General features: G+C 45.1%; 7 protein-coding genes across 11 annotated transcripts; 3 read left to right on the top strand and 4 right to left on the bottom strand.

The window, feature by feature from the left end:
• Positions 1-385: 385 nt before the first annotated feature.
• Positions 386-7,544, top strand: LOC6585305 (probable serine/threonine-protein kinase yakA). Of its 3 annotated transcripts, XM_032732711.2 has the most exons (4): positions 387-1,359; positions 1,467-3,176; positions 3,450-3,941; positions 5,435-7,544. In XM_032732711.2, exons 2-4 carry the CDS (start codon positions 2,289-2,291, stop codon positions 7,034-7,036), a joined length of 2,982 nt encoding a protein of 993 aa, XP_032588602.1. In that variant the 5' UTR covers positions 387-1,359; positions 1,467-2,288; the 3' UTR covers positions 7,037-7,544. The 3 variants fall into 3 exon arrangements, with proteins under 3 accessions (XP_032588600.1, XP_043867657.1, XP_032588602.1); XM_032732709.2 differs by having other exon boundaries at positions 386-1,359; positions 1,467-3,941; XM_044011722.1 differs by having other exon boundaries at positions 386-3,941.
• Positions 7,545-7,989: 445 nt separating this feature from the next.
• LOC6585303 (diphthine methyltransferase) lies at positions 7,990-10,979 on the top strand. The gene is made up of 2 exons (XM_002010899.4): positions 7,990-10,482; positions 10,547-10,979. The coding sequence occupies exon 1, from the start codon at positions 8,364-8,366 to the stop codon at positions 9,486-9,488; it is 1,125 nt and encodes a 374-aa protein (XP_002010935.2). The 5' UTR covers positions 7,990-8,363; the 3' UTR covers positions 9,489-10,482; positions 10,547-10,979.
• A 92-nt stretch (positions 10,980-11,071) lies between these two features.
• LOC6585302 (serine/threonine-protein kinase Pink1, mitochondrial) lies at positions 11,072-14,816 on the bottom strand. The gene is made up of 4 exons (XM_032732569.2): positions 14,070-14,816; positions 13,755-14,009; positions 11,510-13,348; positions 11,072-11,444 (listed from the first exon to the last, which is right to left on the bottom strand). The coding sequence occupies exons 2-4, from the start codon at positions 13,911-13,913 to the stop codon at positions 11,226-11,228; spliced, it is 2,217 nt and encodes a 738-aa protein (XP_032588460.1). The 5' UTR covers positions 13,914-14,009; positions 14,070-14,816; the 3' UTR covers positions 11,072-11,225.
• A 75-nt stretch (positions 14,817-14,891) lies between these two features.
• Positions 14,892-16,684, bottom strand: LOC6585301 (probable fumarate hydratase, mitochondrial). The gene is made up of 4 exons (XM_002010897.4): positions 16,574-16,684; positions 16,377-16,505; positions 15,283-16,291; positions 14,892-15,223 (listed from the first exon to the last, which is right to left on the bottom strand). The coding sequence occupies exons 1-4, from the start codon at positions 16,682-16,684 to the stop codon at positions 14,964-14,966; spliced, it is 1,509 nt and encodes a 502-aa protein (XP_002010933.1). The 3' UTR covers positions 14,892-14,963.
• Positions 16,685-16,742: 58 nt separating this feature from the next.
• Positions 16,743-20,686, bottom strand: LOC6585300 (fumarate hydratase, mitochondrial). 2 transcript variants are annotated; one of them, XM_002010896.4, is made up of 5 exons: positions 20,477-20,686; positions 18,375-18,506; positions 18,111-18,311; positions 17,244-18,048; positions 16,743-17,176 (listed from the first exon to the last, which is right to left on the bottom strand). In XM_002010896.4, exons 1-5 carry the CDS (start codon positions 20,564-20,566, stop codon positions 16,914-16,916), a joined length of 1,491 nt encoding a protein of 496 aa, XP_002010932.1. In that variant the 5' UTR covers positions 20,567-20,686; the 3' UTR covers positions 16,743-16,913. The 2 variants fall into 2 exon arrangements, with proteins under 2 accessions (XP_002010932.1, XP_015016696.1); XM_015161210.3 differs by lacking the exon at positions 20,477-20,686 and adding an exon at positions 18,602-18,702.
• Positions 19,304-21,675, top strand: LOC6585299 (NADH dehydrogenase [ubiquinone] 1 beta subcomplex subunit 8, mitochondrial). 2 transcript variants are annotated; one of them, XM_044006941.1, is made up of 3 exons: positions 19,304-19,373; positions 21,053-21,282; positions 21,342-21,675. In XM_044006941.1, the coding sequence occupies exons 1-3, from the start codon at positions 19,319-19,321 to the stop codon at positions 21,552-21,554; spliced, it is 498 nt and encodes a 165-aa protein (XP_043862876.1). In that variant the 5' UTR covers positions 19,304-19,318; the 3' UTR covers positions 21,555-21,675. The 2 variants fall into 2 exon arrangements, with proteins under 2 accessions (XP_043862876.1, XP_002010931.1); XM_002010895.4 differs by lacking the exon at positions 19,304-19,373 and adding an exon at positions 20,768-20,968.
• A 175-nt stretch (positions 21,676-21,850) lies between these two features.
• Positions 21,851-24,771, bottom strand: LOC6585298 (DNA replication licensing factor Mcm6). The gene has a single exon (XM_002010894.4). It carries the CDS (start codon positions 24,662-24,664, stop codon positions 22,205-22,207), a length of 2,460 nt encoding a protein of 819 aa, XP_002010930.1. The 5' UTR covers positions 24,665-24,771; the 3' UTR covers positions 21,851-22,204.
• Between the last annotated feature and the right edge of the window lie 62 nt (positions 24,772-24,833).

Below are 24,833 nucleotides of genomic sequence, written 5' to 3'. Positions count from 1 at the left end.
AAAAAGAAAATTGTTTTGATGTAAAATTATGAAACAAACAATTTATGTAATTGTAATATTCTATGTACAACAACAACAACACTCAAAACCAACACAAGAAGCAAACGAAAAACAAAATGAATACTTGAATAAAGTTGCATTCACAATTTTTAAAAAGAAAAGCGCCTTTTTATTTCGATCTTCAAAATTGCAATCGTAATAATTGTAGTTGGGATAATTACGAAACGATATTTTTTGAGTGTGCGCGCCCACTTACATAGCTACTTTTCCTTCGTGCCTATCGAAATTGCGCGCAATGTTCGATAGTTTTTTTTTTGCTTGTGGGCTGTTGGACAGCGGCGCGTTTATCGCCTGATGCTACATGTATACATACACACACCTACACATCCAGTTTCCAACATTCCAGTTGTATTTATTTTTTAATGTGTTGTTGTGTGCGTTGGTACAGAAAACGGCGGAGCATTTCACTTGCCGGATAATTTTAGCGCGTTTTTTTAAGCATTCGGGAAAACAAACTGAAAACAATTGAAGAAAAGTGAAGCATAGGGAAAATTGAACAATTGTTAAATGCAAAGCCGAAATATGGGAAACTAAATATATTTATATACACGCATATACATACATACATATATATAACTATATATAAATATACAAACATATTTATAGTGCACTCGTGTGCGTGTGTGTGCGTGTGTGTGCGTTTCACAAATGCCGACAAATTGGAGCGGCAAAGTGTTAAATATATGAATTGCATTGCAACTGATGCAACAATTGTGGAAAAAGGCATCAAAATATTTATAAAATACAATATACATATGTATGTATGTGCGGCATACGGACAGACACGACGTGTATGTATGTATGAATAGAGACCGCCGTTTGCTGTAGCCGTAGCTCTGTGTGTGCGTGTGTGTGTATGTGTCTGTATGTGCGTGCCAGCCAACCAGCCAAGCAGCCAATGTGTGCATGTGGCTGTGTATGTGCGCGTATAATCATGTGAAAAATCGATTGGAAGGCACTGGAAGTCAGTCAGTCGTATGGTCATTGGAACGGCCCAGCGGCAACGGTGGCGGCGCCAATTGTCATTTACTATCAAGCAAGAAGAAGAAACGTGCGCACGCACCAAAAGTAGCCACCAAAAAAAGAAAAAAGAAAGAAAACGAAGACAAAAATACAGTCAACTAATCTAAAACGAAAATAAAGCGAATCGCAAACACGCAACGGCATTTTTGCACAATAACATTGAATACAAAAAATACAAATAAGACGAAAAAGAGAAAAAATCACGAATAGTTGCGTCTAGGCGAGAATCGCAGTGAAAGGTGCGCAATTTCGTTTAGTTGAGACACAAACCAAACCGTACGTTTTGAATGCCATTTGTTGTTGTTGCTATCTGTATGAATATTTTTGTTGTTTTCATTTCTTTTCTCCCCCCACTCGTTCATCCGACATTTTTGCATGTGCAGAGGAAGAAGAGGAAGACCTGGCAGCCAGGAAAAATAGCTGAGGCAGCGTCAACGGCAGCGGTCAACATTTAGAAGCATATTGCAAATTGATTGACAAGCAAAAAAAAAAAAAAAAAAAAAATAAATACATTTAAAAAAAGGAAAAGAAAAAGGTGATGCGCAAAACACAACCCGAAACAACAGTCACACCGATTGCGAGAGAGCGACGGTAAAGAAAACCGAGAGCACGACAGAGAGAGTGTGAGAGCGAATATCATCATCAGCAGCAGCCAAAAGTTGTTAAAACGAAAACGCACAAAATAATAATAATAATAAAAAAGAAGCAAAAGAAAAAGCAATATAGAGACACACACACACACACAGAGATACTGATACTGGCACACACATGTGTGCGTGCGTATAGAGCGATAGCGATTTACGATAACGATAATTCTGGTGCAAATTTTATATAACAAAAACCCCAACTGCGAAGCAGCAAACAAAACAAAAGCGAAAAACGAGAAACAAGAAGCAAGGCAAACGCAAACGCAAGCAAAACGAGAACGGCTGTTAAATGCGGCGATCAAAACGCCAGCGTTATTGTCGCCCGACCAACAACAACAAGAACAAGAACAACAGCAAGAATAGCAATAGCAATCGTAGCAACAGTTATCGATATCAGCAAAAGGACGGGGACACGAGCATCATCGCTGTTTATTGACTGGAAAACAGACTGGAAAGGAGGCATTGCATTAATCGATCGTAGCACAAGTAACAGCAACAGCAGCAGTAGCGAAAATAATTTGACGACAATTTCGATTGTTGTTCAGGCTTTGCCAAATAATGGAACCAGATCCCAATGGGATAAAGATCGAACCAACACTTGACCATCACCAGCAGCAGCAGCAACAGCAGCAACAATACGCAACACTTTTGGCAATAAATGGCCCAAATGCGCGCCTTCTTATCGAGCATCAGTCAGCGCTGTTGGTACCCCTATCGACACATCAGCAACAACAATTGCAATTGCAGCAGCACCAGCAACAGCAGCAACAGCAACAGCAGCAACAGTTTCAGCAACAGCAGCAACAGCAACAGCATCATCTGCAGCAGCAACAATTTCATCAGCAACAATTGCAAATAACATTACCCGCTTACACACAGCCGCTCTCGCTCAAGCAACAGCCGCCACCCACACCCCTGGGACCCACCTCCTCGGTCAGCAACAGCAATACGCAACAACAGCAACAGCAGCCCCAACAGCAACAACAACAACAACAGCAGCAACAACAACCACACCATCATCATCAACATCAGCAGCGCTGGAACGAGAGTCCAGAGGCGAGACAACGGCGGTTGGCCCGCAATGCTGAGAGGATGCGCGAGAGACGTCAGCGTGAAAGTGAAGACGAATATCGAAAACGTTTGATGCGTAACGCCGAAGCGAATCGCCAACGGCGACAGAATGAATCAGATTTGGAGCGGGCGATGCGGCTGGTGCGCAATGCGGCCCGGCAACGATTGCGACGGGCCATGGAATCGCCGGATCAGCGATCCAAACGCCTGGCCAAGCTGGCCGAACGAATGCGCATGTATCGGGCCAGCGAGACGGCTGATCAGCGCAAGGTACGGCTGGCAGAGATGGCCGCCCGGGCCAGGCAGCGCATCGCCAGCGAGTCGGCGGAGGAGCGGAAGGAAAGACTGAGAAAGCTGAACGACTATGCGAAAAAGGTCAGAGAAAAGAAAAAGATATACAAACAGGTGCAGGTGCATGTTCAGAATTCGTCGTCGTCTTCATCGACCAATTCGACCAATTCCAATACACTGACCGTTCAGCAGCAGCAGCAGCAACAGCAGCAGCAGCAACATCAACAGCAGCAGCAGCAGCAGCAGCAGCAGGTGCTAGCAGTGGCAACAGCCGCTGCTGCCGCCGCCGCCGCAGCTGCAAACGTAGCTGGCCAATCAGCCAATTGTAATAATGAGCATAATATTAATTTAAATCAGGCAAACGTCTCATCAGCGCCTGCCAACAATGCCACCACTACAAGCAGCAGCAGCAGCAACACCACAACAGCGGCAGCAGCAACTGTTACCGCCGACGATCAGCATCTGGTGACAGCTGCACCGGCCTCGGCCTATCAGCAGCATCAGGCCATCGAGTATATGGGCCAGAATATGTTTATAGCGCGACCGACGATGCAGCTGAAACAGGAGCCGCAACAGCATCAGCAACAGCAACAGCAGCAGCAACAACAGCAGCAACAGCAACTGCAGCAGCAGCAGCAGCCGCGCTACTCCCTTGGTGCCCAGCAGCTGATCGATGGCGTTGCTGGTGGCAGCGGAGCCGCCGAGGCGGGCAGCATCTTTGTCCAACAGATCTATGGCGAGGAGCCGGGCAAAACCGGTAAATTGCTGCAGGCGCATGTCCCGCACTTTAGCATTGCCAATCAGCTCGAGTTCTATAAGCAGAAATACGCCAATATGGTGGAACTTCAGGTGCGTATGCAGCCGTAGGCAGTGCCAGGGCGGCGGGAATTAAACAACAACAGCAAGAAAATGAATAAGAACAAAGAACAAGAAGAACAAACAAACAACTACTGAAGCACAAGAACACAGCGGGAGAGGGAGGCGAAGGGGTAGAGAGGCTGAAGTTCAAGCCAAAGCTTTGAGTCTTTATTATGAATACAACTTTAGAATTTTTTTTTATATTTTGTATGTTACCTTTTAGTTTTATTTGCGCTTAGTAAAACAACAGAGTTCAGAAAAGCAAATGTAAAGACAATAGAACTAACTACAGTTATGAGCTTTCTCAATGTTGTCGTACCTGTGTTTCATTTCATTTTGTTTCACCCAGTAAAACAAAAGAGCTAAGAACAGAGCTCTTTCGAGTTTCCTTAGTAATGTTGTACTAATTATCTTGGTATTCGTGTTCCATTGAATTTTGTTTCACTTAGTAAAACGAAAGAGAAGAGAAACAATGAAACTCGAAAAAAATGGGGAGCTCTTTCACCCTTAAAATTCTTCCCTGTTTTTTATTAAATATTTGATTTTTTGTTTTGCTTCGAATTCAATTGAAGATATATAACTACGATCGGAATACACATTGAGCGTACAGGCGAAAAAGGGTTTAATAGTTTTAATTTATTTTTTTTTTAAACAAATTTTTGGAACAACAAAATATTTTTTTGTATATATTTCTATTATGACATATTGAAACGGCGTGAATTACTTTATGTATACAAGTTCGTTATTAGAGCTTTTACTGTACATAGCAGAAAAAGAATGGAAGAAGCAGAAGAGGCAAAACCTAACCTCGATACATAATTTAACTATAATGTATAAATATCAAATTCTTTTGTAAATAAACAAAGAAACGAAAAAAAAAAAAAAAAAAATCCAAAAGCCGATTAAAGCTCAAAGTTGTGTATTGTCCACAAAATGTATGCCACATGTGTCTTCAATTCATTCCGAAAAGGAAAAAAAAAACTAATTAGAAATCATCGTCTTTGCCTCTGTCTGTCTGAATGTTTGTCTAGCAGTCTCCCTCACACTAATATGTTAAGTGGATATGTATATATAGAGATAAAAAACTCTATATGTAGATATAGAATAGATCCTTCTAATAGTCTTAAAAATACACCTTAGAGGTTATGTTTCACATAATTTTCAAAATGGATTCTTATTGAAAATGATATAGATTAGTTTGGCAGCAGTAAGAAATTCATTTGAACTCATATGCATCTGTGATGATTGTGTGACTTCATATATCTATAATAATAATAATATATACAAAATTAAAAATAAGTCTGACGCAGCCAACTTAACAAGATAGCTGAGAGAGAGGAAGAAAGGATATAGTGATACAGAGAAATAGAGAGAGGGGAGAGAGAAAAGTTTTTGTTTCTTTTTTTTTTTTGTATATCACTTCTTCAACATAACCTCACTTGCCGCACATAACCTGAAAAACCCATAAACATTTCTGTTTGCAGTCTGGCGAGACGAACGATAACAGCGGGTCTGTTACACTGGGTCAGAACGAGGCCAAGGTGATTGTGGCCGCCGCCGAGCAGCAGCAGCAGCAGAAGGTGCTCAAGCCTGGATCAGCAGCGGCCGCTGCAGCCGCAGCCGCCGCAGCAGCAGCAGCAGCAACAACCTCAACCACAACCGGGACCCAGCTCTACAATCAGCTACCATACCTGGCCACATTTCCAGCGACGGCCAATAGCAGCGGAGCGAGCGGCACTGTGACGGTGGCTGGCGGCGGCGGTGCAGCCGGTGCAGCCAATGGATCGGCGGCAGCCAGTGCCACTGCTTACTATCCTATGTATCCGAATGGCTTCCAGCTGGGCATCGGGCCGAATACGGTGCCGCCGCCGTTTACACCTGTGCATTTCGCCAATGCCAGCGGCGGTAGCAGTCCAACGGCGCCGGGTCAATACAATATACTGACGGCGCCGACCGGTGCGAATCCTACATTAACTGTCACCGGACTGGGCCAGCAGCAGCAGCAGCAGCAGGATCCGCAGCAGCAACAGCAGCAGCAGCAACAACAGCAACAACAGCAGCAGCAACAACAGCAACAGCAGCAACAACAGCAGCAGCAGCAACAGCAACTGTTGCACGAATTCCCAAAAATGGGTCGAGGTCGTCCACGTAAGATTAGCCTGTTGACCAGCGAGGATCACCTAAAGGCGAACACACTGCTGGAGCAGGAGTTGAATCAAATGCTCTCCGCACCGCATTTGGGCTCGGGCATTGGAAGCGGACGACGCGGACGTCCGCCGTTGCATCAAAGCCATCATCATTTGCATCATGCACATTCCACGGCAGATGGCAATGGCGCTGCCACGCCGCGACGCAGCGGCGCCAACAAATACGAGACGGAGGAGGAGAAGCGCATTCGGCTGGACAAAATGGCGGCGCATCAGCGTGCGGTGCGTGCGAATGAATCGCCCGAGCAGCGAGCGGTGCGCCTGCAGAAGCTGAGCGAACGGGCGCGTCTCAAGCGTGCCCAGATCCGTGCAACCGAGAACAATGAGGAGCGCAAGGAGCGGCTGTCCAAGCAGGCGGAATACGCCCGACTGCGTCGCATGCGCAGCCATACGCCGCGCACCAGCAGCAGCGCCAGCGCCGAGTTCCATGGCAAGACGGAGGATGATACGACGGAACAGCTGTACGACAACGATACGGATGGCGGGGATAGTTTTGTGCTGAAGTCGGACTCGCAGATGGACGATGGCGATGCCGATGATCAGGACAAGCAGCTTCAACAATTGCAGCAGCAGCAGCAACAACAGCAGCAACAGCAGCAACAACAGCAGCAGCAGCAGCAACACGAACTACATCAGATGACGGGCAGCCTCCTGCAGCAGCCACATCACGAGGCAATCGTCATCAATCAGCAACAGCAGCAGCAGCAGCGTCTGGTCAGCCTCAATCAGCATCAGCAGAGCTACAGCAAGCTGCAGGCGGCAACGGCGACCAGTGCGAGCAGCGCTGCCGGCGGAGCAGGAGGCAACGGAGCGGGCGCACCTGAGAATAATGATATGCTAAAGATACTCGAACCAATAATTGTTATGAAAACCAAATGAGTATCGCGAAAGCGCCAAAATGAGCTGACTAAGTGCTAGATATGTATATATATATATGTGGTGTAGTTATCTATGTATGTATGTATGTCAGCTATATGTATCTATATATATAAATCTAGCTATAATTTCGGCTATTGTTGGCGCTGCAGCGTGCAGAAATTGTTGTTGACAACGAACACCCACACACACACACACACACACACACACACACACATACACAAATATGTCATCTGGTCAGCCATGCCCCCCCCTAACCAAACCCCTCCCCCACCCCTTACATACACAGCCCACATTTCTTGTAGCTATATATATATATATATATATATAAATACGTATATATAACAAATACTTCGTATGTATTGAACGCGTTTGTACAAAGTGAAACCGAACGAAAGAAACAGAGAGCGAACAAGAAAAACAAAGGATATCCTTAAGGCGCGCGTTCTATATTTAAATGCTAAACTACACATACACACACAAACAAAAACATATATATATATACAACTAACTATATATATATATACATATATATATATGCATATATATACACATTTGTAACTTTTTTGGAATGAAATTTTAAATGTTTAAACTTACATTCGTAGCTTAAGGATACGTTAGTGCAATAGCTTTTAGAGAGAAACTGAGAGAAAGAGAGTAGGAGAGTAAGAGAAAAGCGAGAGTGCAATAAGTGCATTGTACATACATCTTAATATGTATAAAGCAATTAGAGATGCCATCAGATATGTCCATGGCTAACCAAAAACACAAAGCATCAAAATCGTGTGTGAGAATAGAAAAGAGTAAATGGAGAATGTAACGAAACGCACCGACACACAAATAAAACAAACAAACAAACAAAACAACAACAATCATACACATACGTGCACTCTAACTATATATATACATATATATATATATAATTATGCAGCTAAAAAGAAAAATTAAGAAAACTACAAAAACGAAAAAAAAAACTCATGAGAAATCCATGTATTTGCATATAAAATAGGTCTTAGAACTTGTAAACATTTTTGAACGTGTAACGGTCTTTGTTACATGACCGCCTAATCCCATTTTTTTTTGTATGTAATGTAATAAGCAAGAAAGTGAACAACTAAGCCTAAATAATTCATAATGATTTGTAGCCCATAACATGAAACGAGCACTAAGTAGAAAGTACGTATTAATTTTCTAAAGTAGCGAAAAACAAAGAAAATAAATCTAATAAGAGCAATAAGAACGTGGCGCCTATCGATAACAATTTGAATCAATCGCTGTGCTGCAGTGTGACCAGAGTGCGTTTTTTCAGTTTGTTGTTATTTTGACAGCCATGCAGTTTACGACACTGCACAACGTGGACACCGAATATTCGGCCGATTCAGTGGAATGGTGCTCACAGGATGAAACACATCAGAAATACTTTGCTTGTGGCACCTATCAGCTAGTGGAGGCCGAGCAGAACAGCACAGCTGCAGTTGAAGCTGAGTGCCAACGGCCACGGAAGGGTCGTGTCTATTTGTTTGCCTTTGACAGACAGAATGACGCACTGGAGCGGCTGCAGTGCCTCGAAACGGCGGCCATATTAGACATGAAGTGGCTGCCAGCTTGGAGCTGTGACACTGGTCCGCTGCTGGCCACAGTGAATGCCCTGGGTGAGGTGGAGATCTATGAGCTGTTGCACGCAGAGCAACGACTGCAGCAGCGGGCCAAGCTGGCCCTCGAAGAAACGACGCTTAATACGCCAAAGGCACTGGCACTCTCCCTCGATTGGCAACGTGCTGATGCAGATGCTGATGGTGCCTTGCAGCTGCTAATCTCCGACTCGCTGGGCAATGTGCATCAGGTGCAGTATACGGCAAAGGATGAATTGAGCAAGCTCTGCTCCTGGCAGGCACACGGCTTTGAAGCGTGGACATGCGCCTTTGACCGCTGGAATCCGCAGCGTGTTTACAGCGGTGGCGACGACTGTTTGCTGCATGCCTACGACTTGCGCAGCGGCACCGAGGCGCAGCCGCAGCGCATCTGGACAAATAGAGCGCATGGCGCTGGCGTCACCTGTCTGCTCAGCCATCCACAAAACGAACATCAACTTCTCACCGGCAGCTACGATGAGCTGTTGCGTGTTTTCGATACGCGGGCAATGAAATGCAGCCTAGCCGAACTGAATCTAAATGGTGGCATTTGGCGGCTCAAGCCTCATCCACAGCGGTCCGATCTAATACTCACTGCATGCATGTACACTAATTTTAGTGTCGTGCAATTGAAGGAAGGGGCGCTAAGTCTCATGGGCAGCTATGAGGAACATTCGAGCATTTGTTATGGTGCCGACTGGGCGCCAAATATCGATAAGTTTGAATTACCGGATGACTACACTCACAGCCTGCATATGGCCACCTGCTCCTTTTACGACCATAAACTGTGTGTAAGCAAAGTCGACACCAAATTTGCTACGTAATTAATGTTATTTATGAATGCATTTAAAAATAAAATCCAAATCATTTATGTAAAATAGTTGTAAATAGTTTGTAAAATATTTTCAATATCAATGAAATGCAATTATGGTATGGTCAACTGTCAGCTTTCCAAGACTGCTGAAACTGAGCCTCCTTATACCAAATGGTATATGAGATTATACATATTAATGAGACCAAATTATATATGTGATTGTGTTAGTATGTTAGTGGACCTTAGACATCAATTGTTTAGAAAGGCATAAATTATCCTTACAAAATACTATCGACGACTACTCGACGACATTCTCTGCAGAGAATTCGAGGATGATAAATATATGTTTATATTTAATCACTGACCAAAGAACAGTGATTTCATTTGATTTTAATATAAATGTATAGGATTTTTTTTTTTAAGATTCCTAGTTAAAACAACTTTAAGTGGATTTATTAACTTACATAAATGGTGTTCCTCGAGTTTACTATTTTCTACGAGTTTAGTTAACTTTTTATAAGAACAGTTTAGTGAAGTGTCAAAGAGTAAGTAGTGACTAAGCAAGATTTTAATGATGACATTAAATTTATTTGTCAAAAAGGATGTCAATAATCGCATATCCTACTTGTCATTAATACTATTACGTTATTTTACAATTCCCTTTGAATGAGTATTCAAAAAATACTGACTCGATAAATCAGTTTGACATCGGAAGCTATCGTTTTTGTTTATTTCACTCAAAAGCAGCGCGTTCGTCTTTACGTTTATATTTGTTCTCTTCAAAATGACTATTGAAAAATGTACTTTGGGAAAAGTTGAACAAGAACTTTATAAGTTGGACAAGGCGCTTACCGAAGTCACAAAAGCAATGAACGACATTGAAATGCAGATGAATTCTGACGAAACAGATTCAGACAACATCGAGAACATAAATGAATTCGCAATTGTCTTGAAGAACGTCGCAATTGAAGAGAAGAAGTCAGAAGCCGAAGCCGAAAATATTGGTGCGATATATAAATTTCTTTATTATATACATGTATGTATCTAAATGCAATTTATTTACTTTAGACGAGAAGTATTGGATCATCTACATGGATATACTACGTAAAAAACTTTGCCATCTCGGCTGCAACGTAGTCCAGATGCTCCATCCATTCAAGACATTGTTTTGTATTGACTTCAGCAGGGGCACCTATATCATAATCGAGATAAACAAATCAAAGATCTCGCTCGAGAAGATCTCTCCGGAACACAAGAACTTCAATAATATCAAAGAGCATATGGATAAATCACAGGATATCCTCGGATTGATCGTCTTCTTGGCCACACTGAATCTTAAGTAATGTTCCCCCAATTATAGATCTATGTAGCTTAACCCAGAGGATACGGAATTACACTCTCCGTCATATATAACACCGTGTTTGTACCATATATGTATGTATATGTCGAATAGTATTTACATTAATGTAAATTTAAAAATAAAAAACGTCCTCTCTTTTTATATGCGGCTAATTTTGTAATTTTTATAAAATATGTATGTATGTAAGCATATATATATATATCTATATATATACATAACAATATATGCATATATATATATATATTAGGTATCACACGCTTTATCTATTTTTTTTTTTTCATTTTTTCATTTGATTTTTCGTTCACCTCGCGGCGAATAACAAGATGTAAACAACGTTCCTTTTCAATAAATATGTCCATTCTACCAAATAAATCGAACGCCGACGATTTACGCAGCGACCACATTTTGTATCCAATTGAGAGCGCCACGAATGCGACGCAGTCGCGCACGCACCAGAAAGCTGCAGATTAGCAAATACTCCACATAGGCATGCCGACCGCTGGACGGGGCGCTGCTGCTGCTGCTGCTGCTGCTGCTCTTGTGGCCATGCTGCGGACGACCCTCACACATGATCTTGGTGGTCAGGGAGAGAAGCCACTGAAGGATCTGCAAATGGGATAAATAAAATTGTGAGAATTGGGAATAAATTGCATGGTTAAGGAATTGCTCACCTCAGGGCTGCTGGGCATGCCGCCCGCCTTGAGCCACTTGGATGGTGCCCAGAGGAACAGTTGCATCACGTTGGCCGCTATGTCGGGACTGACGCGTTTCGACGGATTTGGATTAAGTATATTGTAGACGAGCTGTTGCATCAGCGGCGGGCAGTCGTCGCATAGCGGCGGCAGCTGCTCATGTCGATAGTCGCTATTCCGTAGCGAATACGTGAGCTCACCTTTGGCGCGAGCCATGCCGGCGCTGGCCGAATAGAAGGGATTGGGTTGGCCAAAGATCTCGTAGGCTAGGGCGCCGCACGCCCACAAATCGGCCTTGCTGTAGTTGAGCACGGCGAACGGTCCCGGCTGTGTATTGAAGATCTCGGGCGCCATCAGTGCCGCATTGCCACCTTTGTCTATATCGTTGGCTGCATAGGGCAAACGCAGTCCATGCACCTTGTCTGCCAGGCAGCAGCCAAAATCGGATAGCACCAGAAGTGGCGCCGCTGATGATGCAGACTGATCATGGAGCGATGATGACTGCAGCTCGATTAGGACATTGTCGGATTTAAGATCACGATGGGCGACGCCATGGCGACTGAGATGTGTGACGGCCTCCAGCATTTGGGCCAACAGCAGGATTTTGGTGCGCGTGCTCAGCTCGGTGGTGTCCAGAAGGCCGCGCAGGCTATAATCGTAGCGCTTCATTAGCAAATAGAGCGACATATTCCGGCCATAACCCTGCGGATTGATGCGCTGCGGCTGCGCAATCGGATACAGTATGTGGCCCTCGGGGAAGTTGCGAACCTCATCACAAAAGAAACCGAACATACAGACGACATTCGGATGCGGTGGCAGCGTAACGGTCTGATGCTGCAATAGCCTCTCCCATTCCTCGGCGCTGGCGTTCATGCGACGCTGACGTGCCGGCACCGTCTCCTTGTACATGGCGCGCAGTATGGATAAGGCGTTGCTTTGTATGTCATAGTTGAACATCATCTTTAAGGCAAGGGGATATCGCTCAATGGATTCGTTTTCTGCATGAATTTGTTGTTGCTGTTGTGGTTGTTGTTGTTTGGGTTGTTGTGGCTGACTGTAAGCAGCTGACAGCGGCTGCTGCTGCTGCTGCTGCTGCGACTGTTGCTGTTGCTCCTCTTGTTGCTGCTTTGACATCTGAGTCTGACCATCTACAAAGGCTGCAGCAGCAGTTGGCTGACTGTAGTTGTAAATGTTGTCAACGGAGCCGCCGAAATTGTGAACGAAACGGGACATATTCTGTAGCGGTGACATCAATTCATGATTCCATGTCGAGCTGGAGCTCGGGGGGGTTGGCATTGCTTTGGTCACAGTGGGACGCGCTGTAGTATCACTGGACGTATTAGGGCTCTGCTGGGTAACGGGAGTCTCCTTGAAGTTGGCCGCATAGACAACAGCGGCACAGCCTTTGGCTATGGGCGGACCCACCTCCAGTTGATCGATATTGAAATTGCTGGTCAACGTCTCGGATATCTCATCACGATTCCAGTCTGCCTGCAAGCGGCTAGCTGCCTCGCGTATCTCCCAGCAAACGCCCTCCAGTTCATCCTCTTTGCTCAGCACACCCGAACCGGTGGCCAAACTGACGCCAATTAAAGCAAAAAATGGTGCCGAATCGCCATAGAATAGTTTACGTGTCGCACGCTGACGCAGCTCTTCAGAGTAGTTGGTGGTCACTCGACTCAGTATATTATCAATGAACAGCTTGCGTGCATGCTGGCCAAAGCGAAAGAGTCCGCTGGTCGCTGGACTGGACGTCGCGCTGGACGCCGGATTGCATCGTGGCACAACATTTGCCGTCGGCTGTGGTGCGGCTGAGTTCTAAACAGCAACAAAATGGAAGAAAAATACGATAAATCATATACAAAAATCAAAGCGAATATTTGATAATAACGGTCAAATTATGCTAGGATGACATCTGCAAAGCAGTCGAAGCATTCATTGCAACAGGAATTTCGTTTACTTATTATCATCAAACCTCTCACTCATCTCTATTTCTGTCTCGCTCTTTGCAGTGTTGTTTGTTTACACTTGAGCTCAGTATGCTGTTCCGCTAACAAACATATGCACCATATGGCTTATTGCTTTGCATTGGTAAATGTCATCTCTAGCATAAATTAAACATGGATATTTATCTATCTTGCTATCTCGCTCTTTCCAGTGCAGATAAGGAGATGCATAGGGGCATAATATAAACAGATCAACCACCATATTATCCCATACTCACCCGCAAAACATTGACGGATGATAGGGGAAAGCCTCGCTTGCTGCGTGTCTTTAACTGGCTTTGTTCCAAAATGTTGGAGTGTATTTCACGATTCCAATAGCTGCGCAAAACGTAGCGACCATGTTTAACCAGTCGCACGGTTAACAGTCTTACAGACATTTTACCAACAGCAGTTCGGTTTTATTGTGGCTGTTGTTGTTGTTATTCCGACTAAACAACAACACCGCACTGTGCGACAGTAACGGAGCGAAAAGACTGTAGAGTAAAAGAGATAAATAGTAATTGTATTGTTTTGAAAGTTCTCAATGAGCTCACCTTTTAATTATATTCGCGATGCGCTTTAGTTGCGTTTTTGTTGTCCTTGTCGCTGTTTACGACTGCGGCGCCACCTTTTGTCATGCGTTTCAGGTATGATCGCCAGCTATCGATATATCGATCGTTGGCTGCCTCTGCTGACGATTGTTTTCTTTTTTTGGTATTGCGTCGTAGAAATAGCTGCCGACACTGCTGTTTTTGTTTTTTTATTTATATTAATTTTTTTTTAGAAATATATACGTATGCACATATCTACACAGTCAAATGGTTATGGTATCCAAATTAAAATGTTCTTAAGCCTGTTCTCAATATTTTTTTTCTACAATGTGTATGGAAGTTTCGATTTTGTTCTATGGTCGGAAACAGATAATTTTTTAAATATAACTCGCCTTGTTGATTGCTTTTCCGGCTGTCACTAGACGATCGTAGTCGTGTCGAGCTGTTTGTATGTATTTGTTTTGTTTCTATTTATATACCTTTCCTTGTTAAAAGTTTGTTAAACATCGATATTATTAATTGTTGCTGCTTTGCGGTTGCAAATTAGATAATCACATATACCATCGAATGATTTGACCTACAGCCCATATATATAGAGCTGCGAAACGTTAAACTACACGAATAAAAAGTAAAAGAGCCAAAAATATAATTTGTTTTTGCACTAGTGTTCGAGTTTTGGTTAATTTTTTTAATAATAACAAGACGAAGTTCTCAAACACAAACAGCTGTCGGTTTGTTGCACAGAGCTGTACTGAAATATCATCGATAAAAAATATTGTATATGTCCCATCGATAGTTACATACTCAAAATGATACGCGATAGAATCGATGTGTTCAGTCAGATATTTTATTCAAATCTCGCATTTAAAAAAGTACTCGATACAAAAGATGATACAGTTATTTGGGACCAAGCATCTTCTTAGGGTCTACCCATTCCTTAAATTGTTCCTCGGTGATGCCAGCCTTGATAGCCTCCTGTTTAAGTGTGGTTCCATTCTTATGCGCCGTCTTGGCAATTGAGGCGGCCTTGTCATATCCGATGTGGGGATTAAGAGCCGTTACCAGCATAAGAGACTCATTCATGATCTTGGCAATGCGCTCGTGATTCGGCTGAATACCCTCCACACAGTTCTTGCTAAAATTGACGCCACCATCCGCTGCAAAAAGCAAGTATTATATGTGATTGTCGATGATTACCTTCACATGGGCTACTCACCGAGCAAGCGTATGGAGCGTAGCACATTCGACACAATTAAAGGCTTAAATACGTTCAATTCAAAGTGTCCAAAGGCTCCGCCTACAGTTACCGCAACCTGGTTACCCATCACCTGTGCACAAATCATAGTCAAGGACTCGCACTGGGTGGGGTTCACCTTGCCCGGCATTATAGAGCTGCCTGGCTCGTTCTCTGGCAGAGAGAGCTCACCCAAGCCGCAACGCGGTCCCGAACCTAAGAATCTTATATCGTTAGCAATCTTCATGAGGCTGACGGCAATGGTGTTCAGTGCGCCGTGTACTTCGACCATTGCATCGCGTGCTGCGAGAGCTTCAAAGAAATTGGGCGCTGTGACAAAGGGCAGTTTTGTCAGCTCGGCGATACGCGCCGATACCTTCTCTGCAAAGCCCTTGGGGGTGTTCAGTCCGGTGCCCACGGCCGTGCCGCCCAGGGCTAGCTCATAGACTCGCGGCAGGCACGCATCGATGCGTGCCAGCCCATTCGTCAGCTGCTGGGCATAGCCGCTAAACTCCTGGCCCAGAGTCATGGGTACGGCGTCCATCAGATGGGTGCGGCCGATCTTAATGATATCCTTGTACTCCACTGCCTTGCAATGCAGTGCATCCCGTAGATATGAAATGGCTGGTATAAGACGCCTATTGAGCTCCAAAGCGACCGAGATGTGCGAAGCAGCCGGAAAGGTATCGTTGGAGCTCTGCGACTTGTTCACATGATCGTTGGGATGCACGGGTTTCTTGGAGCCCAATTCGCCGCCCATTGCCTTGATGGCTGCATTGCTAATCACCTCGTTGGTGTTCATGTTCGTCTGTGTGCCGGAGCCCGTCTGCCAGATGACCAACGGGAAATGGCCCTTGGTGTAGTATTCCCCAGAGATGACCTCATCGCAGGCACACGACACAGCATCCGCTATATTGGCGTCCATGCCGAACTCTTTATTAACATTGGCGCAGGCCTTCTTCAAAATGCCCATGGCCTGAACGACGGGTTTCTGTTGGACATATCACGGACAATTGATTGTAATATTGTAAGAGGGGCAGGACGAGAGGGAGACGGCAAGATACGGGCATAATTACCGGCATACGTTCGCCAATGCTGCCTATCGGAAAATTGAGCACCGAGCGCATGGTCTGGGCGCCATAGAGTCGATCAGCTGGCACTTTCAGCTCGCCAAAGGTGTCCTTCTCCACGCGAAACTTTTCATCCTGCAAAAGGCTGGTGAGGTTATGCCAGGCAATGGAAGCTGCGCAGCACAGCGGCGGCTACAACTTACGCCCTTTGATTTCTTTTGATTTTGCAGCGAGAGCGTCGTGGCCAAATTGTGATGCCAGCTCTTCAGGACCAGGTGCGGCGGGCACAAGAGTTTACGCCTTTTGCACAACATTTTGACCAAGTCTTTCGATTGATAATTTTGATAGGAATTCAAATGAAAAATCTATTCGTTTCTTTTCATAAAGTTTATGTTCAAGACGAAAAAAGGATGATTTTTATTGAATTTTCGGAGTGAGACTGAACAGTTCGGACACACGCATGCCGTCTAGCTTCCAAATACATTCTGACAGCTAACGCAAGGTCGACTTTACGCTTAGCTCTAAATGGGGATAGGGCAATGTCTATTTGGGTCCCAGCATCTCCTCGGGTCGCACCCAGTCATTGAACTGTTGTTCCGTCAGGTAGCCCAGATTGATGGCCTCCTCCTTCAGTGTGGTGCCGTTCTTGTGCGCCGTCTTCGCAATCTTGGCCGCCTTGTCGTAGCCAATGTGAGGATTGAGCGCCGTCACCAGCATCAGCGACTCGTTCATGATCTTGGCAATGTTCTCCTTGTTGGCCTTTATGCCATTGACACAGTTGGCCGTGAAGGTTCGACTACCATCGGCTGCAAGATGAGAAGGAACAAAAATTGGATGAGAGCTGCTTCGGATTATACTAATTTCTTTACTTACAGAGCAGACGAATTGAGCGCAGCACATTGGAGACAATCAGTGGCTTGAACACGTTCAGTTCGAAGTGTCCATTAGCACCGCCGATAGTGACGGCCACCTGGTTGCCCATCACCTGAGCGGCGAGCATGGTCAGGGATTCACACTGTGTGGGATTCACCTTGCCTGGCATGATGGAGCTGCCCGGCTCGTTCTCTGGCAGTGAGAGCTCACCCAAGCCGCAACGCGGTCCCGAGCCCAGGAATCTGATATCGTTGCCGATCTTCATGAGGCTGACAGCAATGGTGTTCAGTACACCGTGCACCTCGACCATGGCATCGCGTGCAGCTAGAGCCTCGAACTTGTTGGGGGCAGTGACAAAGGGCAGGCCCGTCAGCTGAGCTATTTTTGCGGCGCACTTCTCGGCGAAGCCCTTGCGCGTGTTCAGGCCGGTGCCGACGGCAGTGCCGCCCAAAGCCAGCTCGTAGACACGGGGTAGGCAGGCATCGATACGTTCAAGGGCGTAGGCCAGCTGCTGGGCATAGCCGCTGAATTCTTGGCCCAGGGTCAGGGGAACAGCGTCCATGGTGTGGGTGCGGCCGATCTTAATGATGTCCTTGAACTCATTCGACTTGGCGGCCAACGCATCGTGCAGCGTCTTGATCGCCGGCTTCAGATTGTTGTTCAACTCCAGGGCGACTGAGATGTGAATGGCCGTGGGGAAGGTATCGTTGGAGCTTTGCGACTTGTTCACATGATCGTTCGGGTGCACGGGCGTCTTGGAGCCCAGCTTGCCGCCCATCAACTCAATGGCGCGATTGCTGATGACCTGACGAGCGAATGACCAAACAGTTAAGCTGGGATCACTAGATGGTCAATAAGTGGACCTACCTCGTTCACATTCATGTTGCTCTGGGTGCCGGAGCCCGTCTGCCAGATGACTAGGGGAAAGTGATCGTCGTACAGCTTGCCAGAGATAACGTCATCGGCGGCCTTCGAGATGGCCTCGCTAACCTTTACGTCAAGACCGAACTCCTTGTTGACCTCTGCAGCGGCCTTCTTCAAGATGCCCATGGCCTGGACAACGGGTTTCTGTGGCGAGCGCACAATAAGTCTACAAATTAGGGATTAATAAATCTTGATTGAAATACTTGCCGGCATGCGTTCGGTGGGTCCGCCAATGGGAAAGTTGATTTGGGAGCGCATTGTCTGGGCGCCATAGTATTTATCAGCGGGCACCTTCAGCTCGCCGAACGTGTCGCTCTCCACGCGAAACTCCTGCGATGCCTGCCAACGAGAAAGGACACACAGATAAGACGGTATACATAACTGTACATACATATATGCATAGGTATGTAAGTAATACAAAGCAGGTGGCTGACCATTATGCTTGAATTAGCTACTCGTAATTAAATGATTCCGTTCGCCAGCGGCTCCGTCGGATGACTGGCGAATCAGATAAGTCGACAACAGCAAAATGCGGACAGTGGCAAAAAATCAAAGCAAGAACGAGCTCAGCAAGTAAGGCGTGTAGTTTGGGTTGGGCCAGCATGATTCGTTGATGCCGTACACTGCGGTTTGTCAATTTCAGTTGAATTCCTCGCATAACTCTAGTTAAATGTCATTTAATCGCTCATTGAACACAAGAGTTGGCAAAATCAGCTCAATCGCTATGAAGAATATAATTTCGATCAATCGTTTTACACATGAATTCATTGTGCAGTAGCTCCGCAAGGATGTGCAGCTAAATTGTTCATTGAGCACGGTTCATGAATGACCCATTCAATTGAACTTGAACTGAACTTAACGACACAGCTTAAAGCATGTCTAAGCTTTGAAATGACAAACAAACATATGACAAACATATGAATTAATCGTATATAAAAATTGTATTTATAATATATATTCTTTATTTTAAATATGATTAAATTAAATAACTCTGCTCCTGTAGGGCATATACAATGCGCCTATGTGGAAAAATAGGATTGCGACCCACGGGGCGCGCTTTCGGCTGCTCAGCGCAATTTATGCCTGTATGCTCGCCTGTGCATGTATGTGTGTGTGCATGTGTACATGCGACTGTGAGCTAATCTGCTTGCATGTGTTGTGTGAGATTTAAAGTTTATAGACCCGCTATATGTAAAAAAGCCACAAGTAAGTGCTAAATATAAGACAATTGAGTAAAAAACAAACAATTAAACTGTGGGAGATTAGAGCAGAGCAAAGGCGCTGCTAACAAGCAACGGTAGTTAGTGGATGCCAAGCAGTGTGGATGATAAGGCTAAATAGAGTTCGCACAGTTATGTGACAATCGAGCTCCAATTAGAGCATCAACTAAATACAATTAACAGGTTTTCAACATCAAGAAACCTGAAAAATTGCCATTGTTTTTTGTGTATTAAAACAGCTGACAGAAGCGAGTTTTCAGAATATGTAATATACACATACATACATATCTAAATGTGTCTGTATGTATGCATGTAAAGCAAAGCTTTTGAAATCTAGTAAATATATGTAAACATATTAAGTGCGTGCCAAATCGAATTCAATAAAATGAAAAATGATTATTGACTTAAAAATACCCTAAGAAAACCAATTCTGTCGAGCTGTAATAATGCTTTATGCGAATCAGACTCTCGGCAAATCCTATAAGATTATATTTGTATAGGCAAGGCTTCAAGAAAAAAATTTCTATAGTCCTCTTTATGGTTCGATGATAACTAATTACAGTAATTATATGCAGCAAAATTATTGATTGAACAAGTCGAGTCGAAATTTCAAGCTGAGTTCTAGTTGGAGTCTTTCACAATAAGTTCCAGTTAGTAATCACAATATCCTATTGGGCTAATCAGTGTGGAGCATATCCACACAGCTCACATGCATCTTGTTGGACTCCTGAACAACTTGTTGAAGTTCTAGTCAAAGAGCGACATCATTAAAAGGTGACTTTAATTCATATGCAGCTCCTTCTCCACCAATGTTTCACTTATCAGAGCACCGTTTAATATAATCACACCATATTTGCATAGTATACTTGATTATGAAATGCCGGCAATCGCCACATAGCAATGATTCCAATTGGCAATATCTGTAATGCTTGCTTGTGAGCGTGAGTGTATTTTAGAGAGGTTTGTTTCCCGCTCAATGCTCTTGAGCATTGCACCCGGGCATTAAAAGTTGGCCAAAAGGGGCAGTGCAGGCAAAAAATAAAATGCAAAATTACATAAGCGCGCACACTCCACGATAAATCTCCTTACCATACGAAGACTGCACGCTGCGCTCGCCCATGGCTTGGTCAACTGTTGGACGCCACGAAGCGTAGAGCGTTGCAAAAGCGGTAGCACCATTTTAAAAATATTTATATGTGTAAATAGTTAAATACAGCAGATGCAAACAGAATAAAGCCGCGTTTATATCACTCGCTCTCCAACTGGCGGGGACCAGGCACGCAACACAACAATAACAATAAGTACGATAGACGATTGCTTCGTTTCCGAGTGTATATCGATTAATACATTCATCGTAGTGAGTAGATGTAGTATTGTTATCGCTCACCTCTAAGCAACAGCTGTGACTGCCGTCTGCCGAGTTGCTGCGAGGCGAGCAAAAAAATTGTTGTGCATAAATTGTAAATTGGGAAGCATATAACGCCATTGACTACAGAATGTCAGCGTTAATGAAATCTCTTTCTCTGGTCAAAAAGCTAAGCGCTGCCAATCCAGCTCTGCAGGCCCACATTGTCCGCAATCGTAAGTGCATATCGCTAAAGTTTCTGTTTTGTTTACGTAACTTTTGCGGACGAGCTTTTGACAATTGCATTTGTCTATTTACAGTCGCCGGCTGGAATAAGGACTACAAACCGGGACCATATCCCAAAACCGAGAAGGAACGCGAGGCAGCTGCCAAGAAATATTATCTGCTGCCCGAAGAGTACAAACCCTACGCAGATAATGGCCTCGGCTATGGCGACTATCCAAAAGTTGGCGGCGGCCTCGGTGTAGAGTTTAAAGATAACTACTATCCTTATGACTATCCGGAGATCAAACGCAATTTTAATGAGCCAGTAAGTTTGATTAGTTCAAGCTAAACAACATAGATTATATAGCTGTATATCTTTGTTAGATTTCAGCGGATCATGATTTGTACAGCGAAGATCGCTACTCGCAGCCCGATTATCCCCGCTACAGCAAAAGCTACTATATGTTGTGCTTCGCTGGCGTTATGGGTGGATGCCTAGCCTTATACTACTGGCTCGAGGATAAGAAAATGTATCGGCCAGTGGCTGCCAAGCAATATCCCGCTGACGGCGTCAAACACTACACCTTCGAACGTTAGGGATGCCAAGGCGGATAGAAGCTTTGTGTGTAGTTTTCAATTTTTTGTTTTGCTCCGCCTTTGTCATTAATTAGGCAATTTACGCATATGTACAATTAAAAAAAAAATGAAACCATCGAAATATCTTCAGTTTCGTTAATTTTTACGTCAAGAGCGGGTGAGATTTTGGGCTGCAAAGCGAATAAATCGATGTTCACGACTTGGTACTGGGCCTCTTGTATGCGGTTCGTGAGCCTGTTCTCCTTACAGTGGTGTCAAGTAGAAATGGTTAATATATCGATATATGGTAATTTGAATATTTTTGTAAAGAAACTTTATTTATTAATTGTTCAAGATATAACCTCCAAAAATGGAAGTATTTGAAAATATATGCATATAATTGAAAAGATCAGAAACTTCTATGGCTTACACGTAAAACATAATTGTTGTTTTATATCATTTAAATGTAAATTATCTTAAATTACATTTAACTCTTAAATGAATTCTTAAGAAATAGATGAAACTTAACCTAAAACAATTTTTCTCAGACAAATTCATCTGTAAATATGGAAAATATAATATAAAGAAGAAAAAAAACGCACAAACGTAACTACGAATGTAATGAAATAAATGTGAGAATGATGGTGGAGCAGGCTAGTTATTTGAATGTACTACTCCACTATGTAATTGGGATGAACCACAAGGAGCGGATCGTTTTCCAGCTCTTCATCGGCAGCTGATGCTTTGGGGCTCTTGGAGAAGGGCTTTAGGCTTGTGGTTTTCAGAGGTATGATGACCTGATCGTGATAGATGAGACGATCGATTAGCTTCTCGATGAGGTTCTTTCTTGATATGAGCTCATCCTCGGACTCAATTTGCTCGGCAACCTGCTCCAGATACCAGGTGACAACATCGCTTCGCCTCATGCCCGTATCTGTGCCCTCCACTTCGCAGCGCGCTTCCTCGGCACGCATGTGCAGCACCAGCATGGTGGACAGATTCTTATAGTCCTCAAAGGACAGTGTGAACTTCTTCTTTTGGACAGCACTGCTAGAGGTATCCAGTGCGTCGGAATCCATATTGGCGGCCGCACCATTGTTCTCCATGTCAAAGTCATGCTCTATGCCATCGTCCGCGTCCAGAGGCTCATCATCGTCCAGGTGAATGTCCGGCTGTTCAACACGAATGATAGATTTGTTGAGCAATCGGAACGCCTCCTTGACATGGCGCTCAAGCACTCGATTGGAGCACTCCAGCTTGGCCATGGCCTCACTCAGCCGTATCATCGATTCCAGCTGACGCACGGTTATCCGCCAAGTGCTGCGGCCCGAGGAGCCAGTGTCGCGTTGCCTCAAATGCCCATAGTTCTCCACGAGCATCTTGCCCGCCTCTATGCCAATGATGGGCTTGAATTGGCGAGCGAATGTTACATAGCGTAGCACCTCCTCTCGCGTGTACGCCCGCTCCACAGACTCCTCGATGTTCGAGTGCAGATCCACGATCTTGCGTGCAATCGCGTAGTCCACCACCTCGTTGCACTCGTCCACCAAAATGAAGAACAGATCGAAACGCGACATAATCGGAGCCGACAGCTGAATATTCTGCTGCAGACTCTTGGAACGATCGTAGCGTCCATTGATGGGATTCGCAGCAGCCAGAATAGAGGTGCGTGCATTGAGTGTGGCCCGAACGCCGGCACGAGCTATCGATATGGTCTGCTGTTCCATGGCCTCGTGTATGGCGACCTGATCGCGCAAATCCATCTTGTCGAACTCATCAATGCAGCAGATTCCATTGTCTGCTAACATGAGGGCGCCCGCCTCAATCACAAAATCGAAGCTCTCCTCGTCCCGGACTACAGCAGCTGTGAGACCCGCTGCAGAGGATGCCTTGCCCGAAGTGTAGATGGCGCGTGGCGAGAAATCAGAGACCTGTTTAAGAAACTGAGATTTGGCTGTGCTCGGATCGCCGACAATGCAAACGTTTATGTCGCCTCGCAGTGAGGTCTTCTCCGTTGTGGTCTTGGCCACGCCTCCAAAGAGCTGCAGGAGTATGCCGCGCTTCACTTCATCATTGCCATATATCGAGGGAAAGAGGCTGCTGATCAGATTCTGATAGAGATTGCGGTCCTTGGACATCTCATAGATCTTTTGCCACTCGGCATCGGTCATCTGCTTCTTCATGTCCTCCGCCGTCACCTCGGACATGGGCAGATCTGTGCCGCCAAAGCGTGCGGTAGTTGCTTGGACGCTGCATGCAAGGAATGCCATGCGATAGTTGAGCTCTCGCACACCCAGAGCCTTGAGTCCGGTGATGCCGTCACCGCCCTCGCCCGGCTTATGGCGGGAGCCCATTTCGGCTCTGGTGCCTGGCATGCTCAGCACGCTCACATCCGGCACCACAATGAGGGTGCCGGTGAAATCGTAACGATCACCAGCCTGCACCGTCTCCACTAGTTCGGAGCGCAATATGATCTCGACGGCGCGTGGTATGCAGCCGCGTGGCAGCTCCGCCTGTGTCTCCTGTATGCGAATCTTCTGAAAGTCGAGGAATAGAGACTTCTCCACGTCCAGCATGAAACGACGACGATTTGCACACACGGGATTGCGACAAATGGTCGGATTGGTAAACTTAAATTGCTGCTCAACATTTCGGATTTCCGTTTGGCAATCAAGGCACATGAATGTGCCGGACACAAGCTCCGGATGGACGGGATGTGTGCGTACCACTTGGCCAGAGATACGGATTAAGGTGCCAATCTTCGAGGTGGTCAGATCGCGCACTTTATGCCGCGTCGGCACCTCCGTGAAGGCCACATAACAATCCTTGTTGGTCTTTAGGCCAATGCGATCCTTCACGTAGTTGGAGACGGCTTGACAGAGGAACGGATACACATGATAATATTCCTCAATAATGCTAGTTGCCAGGTTCTGATTATATTTCTCCATATCTTCGAAGCTCACTTCGAGCGTGCAGCGATCGGGCGACTCGAGATTGGCGGCGGGGCGAGCATATTTAATTTCTCCATCCTCTTTGAATTCCTCAAGAAAATCTTGGAAGAGTTTTTGGGTGCGTATGCCAACCTCATCTCTAACGCGCAGCTGTCCGATTTGTGCATCCGCAACATCCATTTCGCTTAATTCTCTTACAGCAAATAACTCTGAAACGCGCAAAAACTGTGTGCCGACTCTAATGCTGTTTACTGCGTGTTTTTGTGCCAATTTTCGCGCCTTTTTTGACAATTCGCGCTGTCAATTCGCTTTATGTGAATTATCGATCGTGGCATAACCCAGTTATCGT

This window comes from Drosophila mojavensis, unplaced genomic scaffold, assembly GCF_018153725.1.
Source record: "Drosophila mojavensis isolate 15081-1352.22 unplaced genomic scaffold, ASM1815372v1 contig_136, whole genome shotgun sequence".
NCBI classification, from domain to species: domain Eukaryota; kingdom Metazoa; phylum Arthropoda; class Insecta; order Diptera; family Drosophilidae; genus Drosophila; species Drosophila mojavensis.
The sequence above is the reverse complement of the archived record's forward strand: the minus strand, read 5'-3'. Positions and strand labels throughout refer to the sequence as shown.

Bases quoted from the DNA above. Each gene is read 5' to 3' on its own strand.
- LOC6585303 (XM_002010899.4), top strand. From the start codon at position 8,364: ATGCAGTTTACGACACTGCACAACGTGGACACCGAATATTCGGCCGAT.
- LOC6585301 (XM_002010897.4), bottom strand. From the start codon at position 16,684: ATGTTGTGCAAAAGGCGTAAACTCTTGTGCCCGCCGCACCTGGTCCTG. The intron at 16,506-16,573 runs GTAAGTTGTAGC...AGCCTTTTGCAG, and splicing joins ATCAAAAGAAATCAAAGGGC to GATGAAAAGTTTCGCGTGGA. The intron at 15,224-15,282 runs GTGAGTAGCCCA...TGCTTTTTGCAG, and splicing joins ACGCTCCATACGCTTGCTCG to CGGATGGTGGCGTCAATTTT.
- LOC6585305 (XM_032732709.2), top strand. From the start codon at position 2,289: ATGGAACCAGATCCCAATGGGATAAAGATCGAACCAACACTTGACCAT. The intron at 3,942-5,434 runs GTGCGTATGCAG...TTCTGTTTGCAG, and splicing joins CCAATATGGTGGAACTTCAG to TCTGGCGAGACGAACGATAA.
- LOC6585300 (XM_002010896.4), bottom strand. From the start codon at position 20,566: ATGGTGCTACCGCTTTTGCAACGCTCTACGCTTCGTGGCGTCCAACAG. The intron at 18,312-18,374 runs GCAAGTATTTCA...CGCTCGCCACAG, and splicing joins GACCCACCGAACGCATGCCG to AAACCCGTTGTCCAGGCCAT. The intron at 17,177-17,243 runs GTAAGTAAAGAA...CTCATCTTGCAG, and splicing joins GCGCTCAATTCGTCTGCTCT to CCGATGGTAGTCGAACCTTC.
- LOC6585299 (XM_002010895.4), top strand. From the start codon at position 20,884: ATGTCAGCGTTAATGAAATCTCTTTCTCTGGTCAAAAAGCTAAGCGCT. The intron at 20,969-21,052 runs GTAAGTGCATAT...GTCTATTTACAG, and splicing joins GGCCCACATTGTCCGCAATC to TCGCCGGCTGGAATAAGGAC. The intron at 21,283-21,341 runs GTAAGTTTGATT...TATCTTTGTTAG, and splicing joins AACGCAATTTTAATGAGCCA to ATTTCAGCGGATCATGATTT.
- LOC6585298 (XM_002010894.4), bottom strand. From the start codon at position 24,664: ATGGATGTTGCGGATGCACAAATCGGACAGCTGCGCGTTAGAGATGAG.
- LOC6585302 (XM_032732569.2), bottom strand. From the start codon at position 13,913: ATGTCTGTAAGACTGTTAACCGTGCGACTGGTTAAACATGGTCGCTAC. The intron at 13,349-13,754 runs GTGAGTATGGGA...GTTGCTGTTTAG, and splicing joins CATCCGTCAATGTTTTGCGG to AACTCAGCCGCACCACAGCC. The intron at 11,445-11,509 runs GTGAGCAATTCC...TCCCATTTGCAG, and splicing joins GCATGCCCAGCAGCCCTGAG to ATCCTTCAGTGGCTTCTCTC.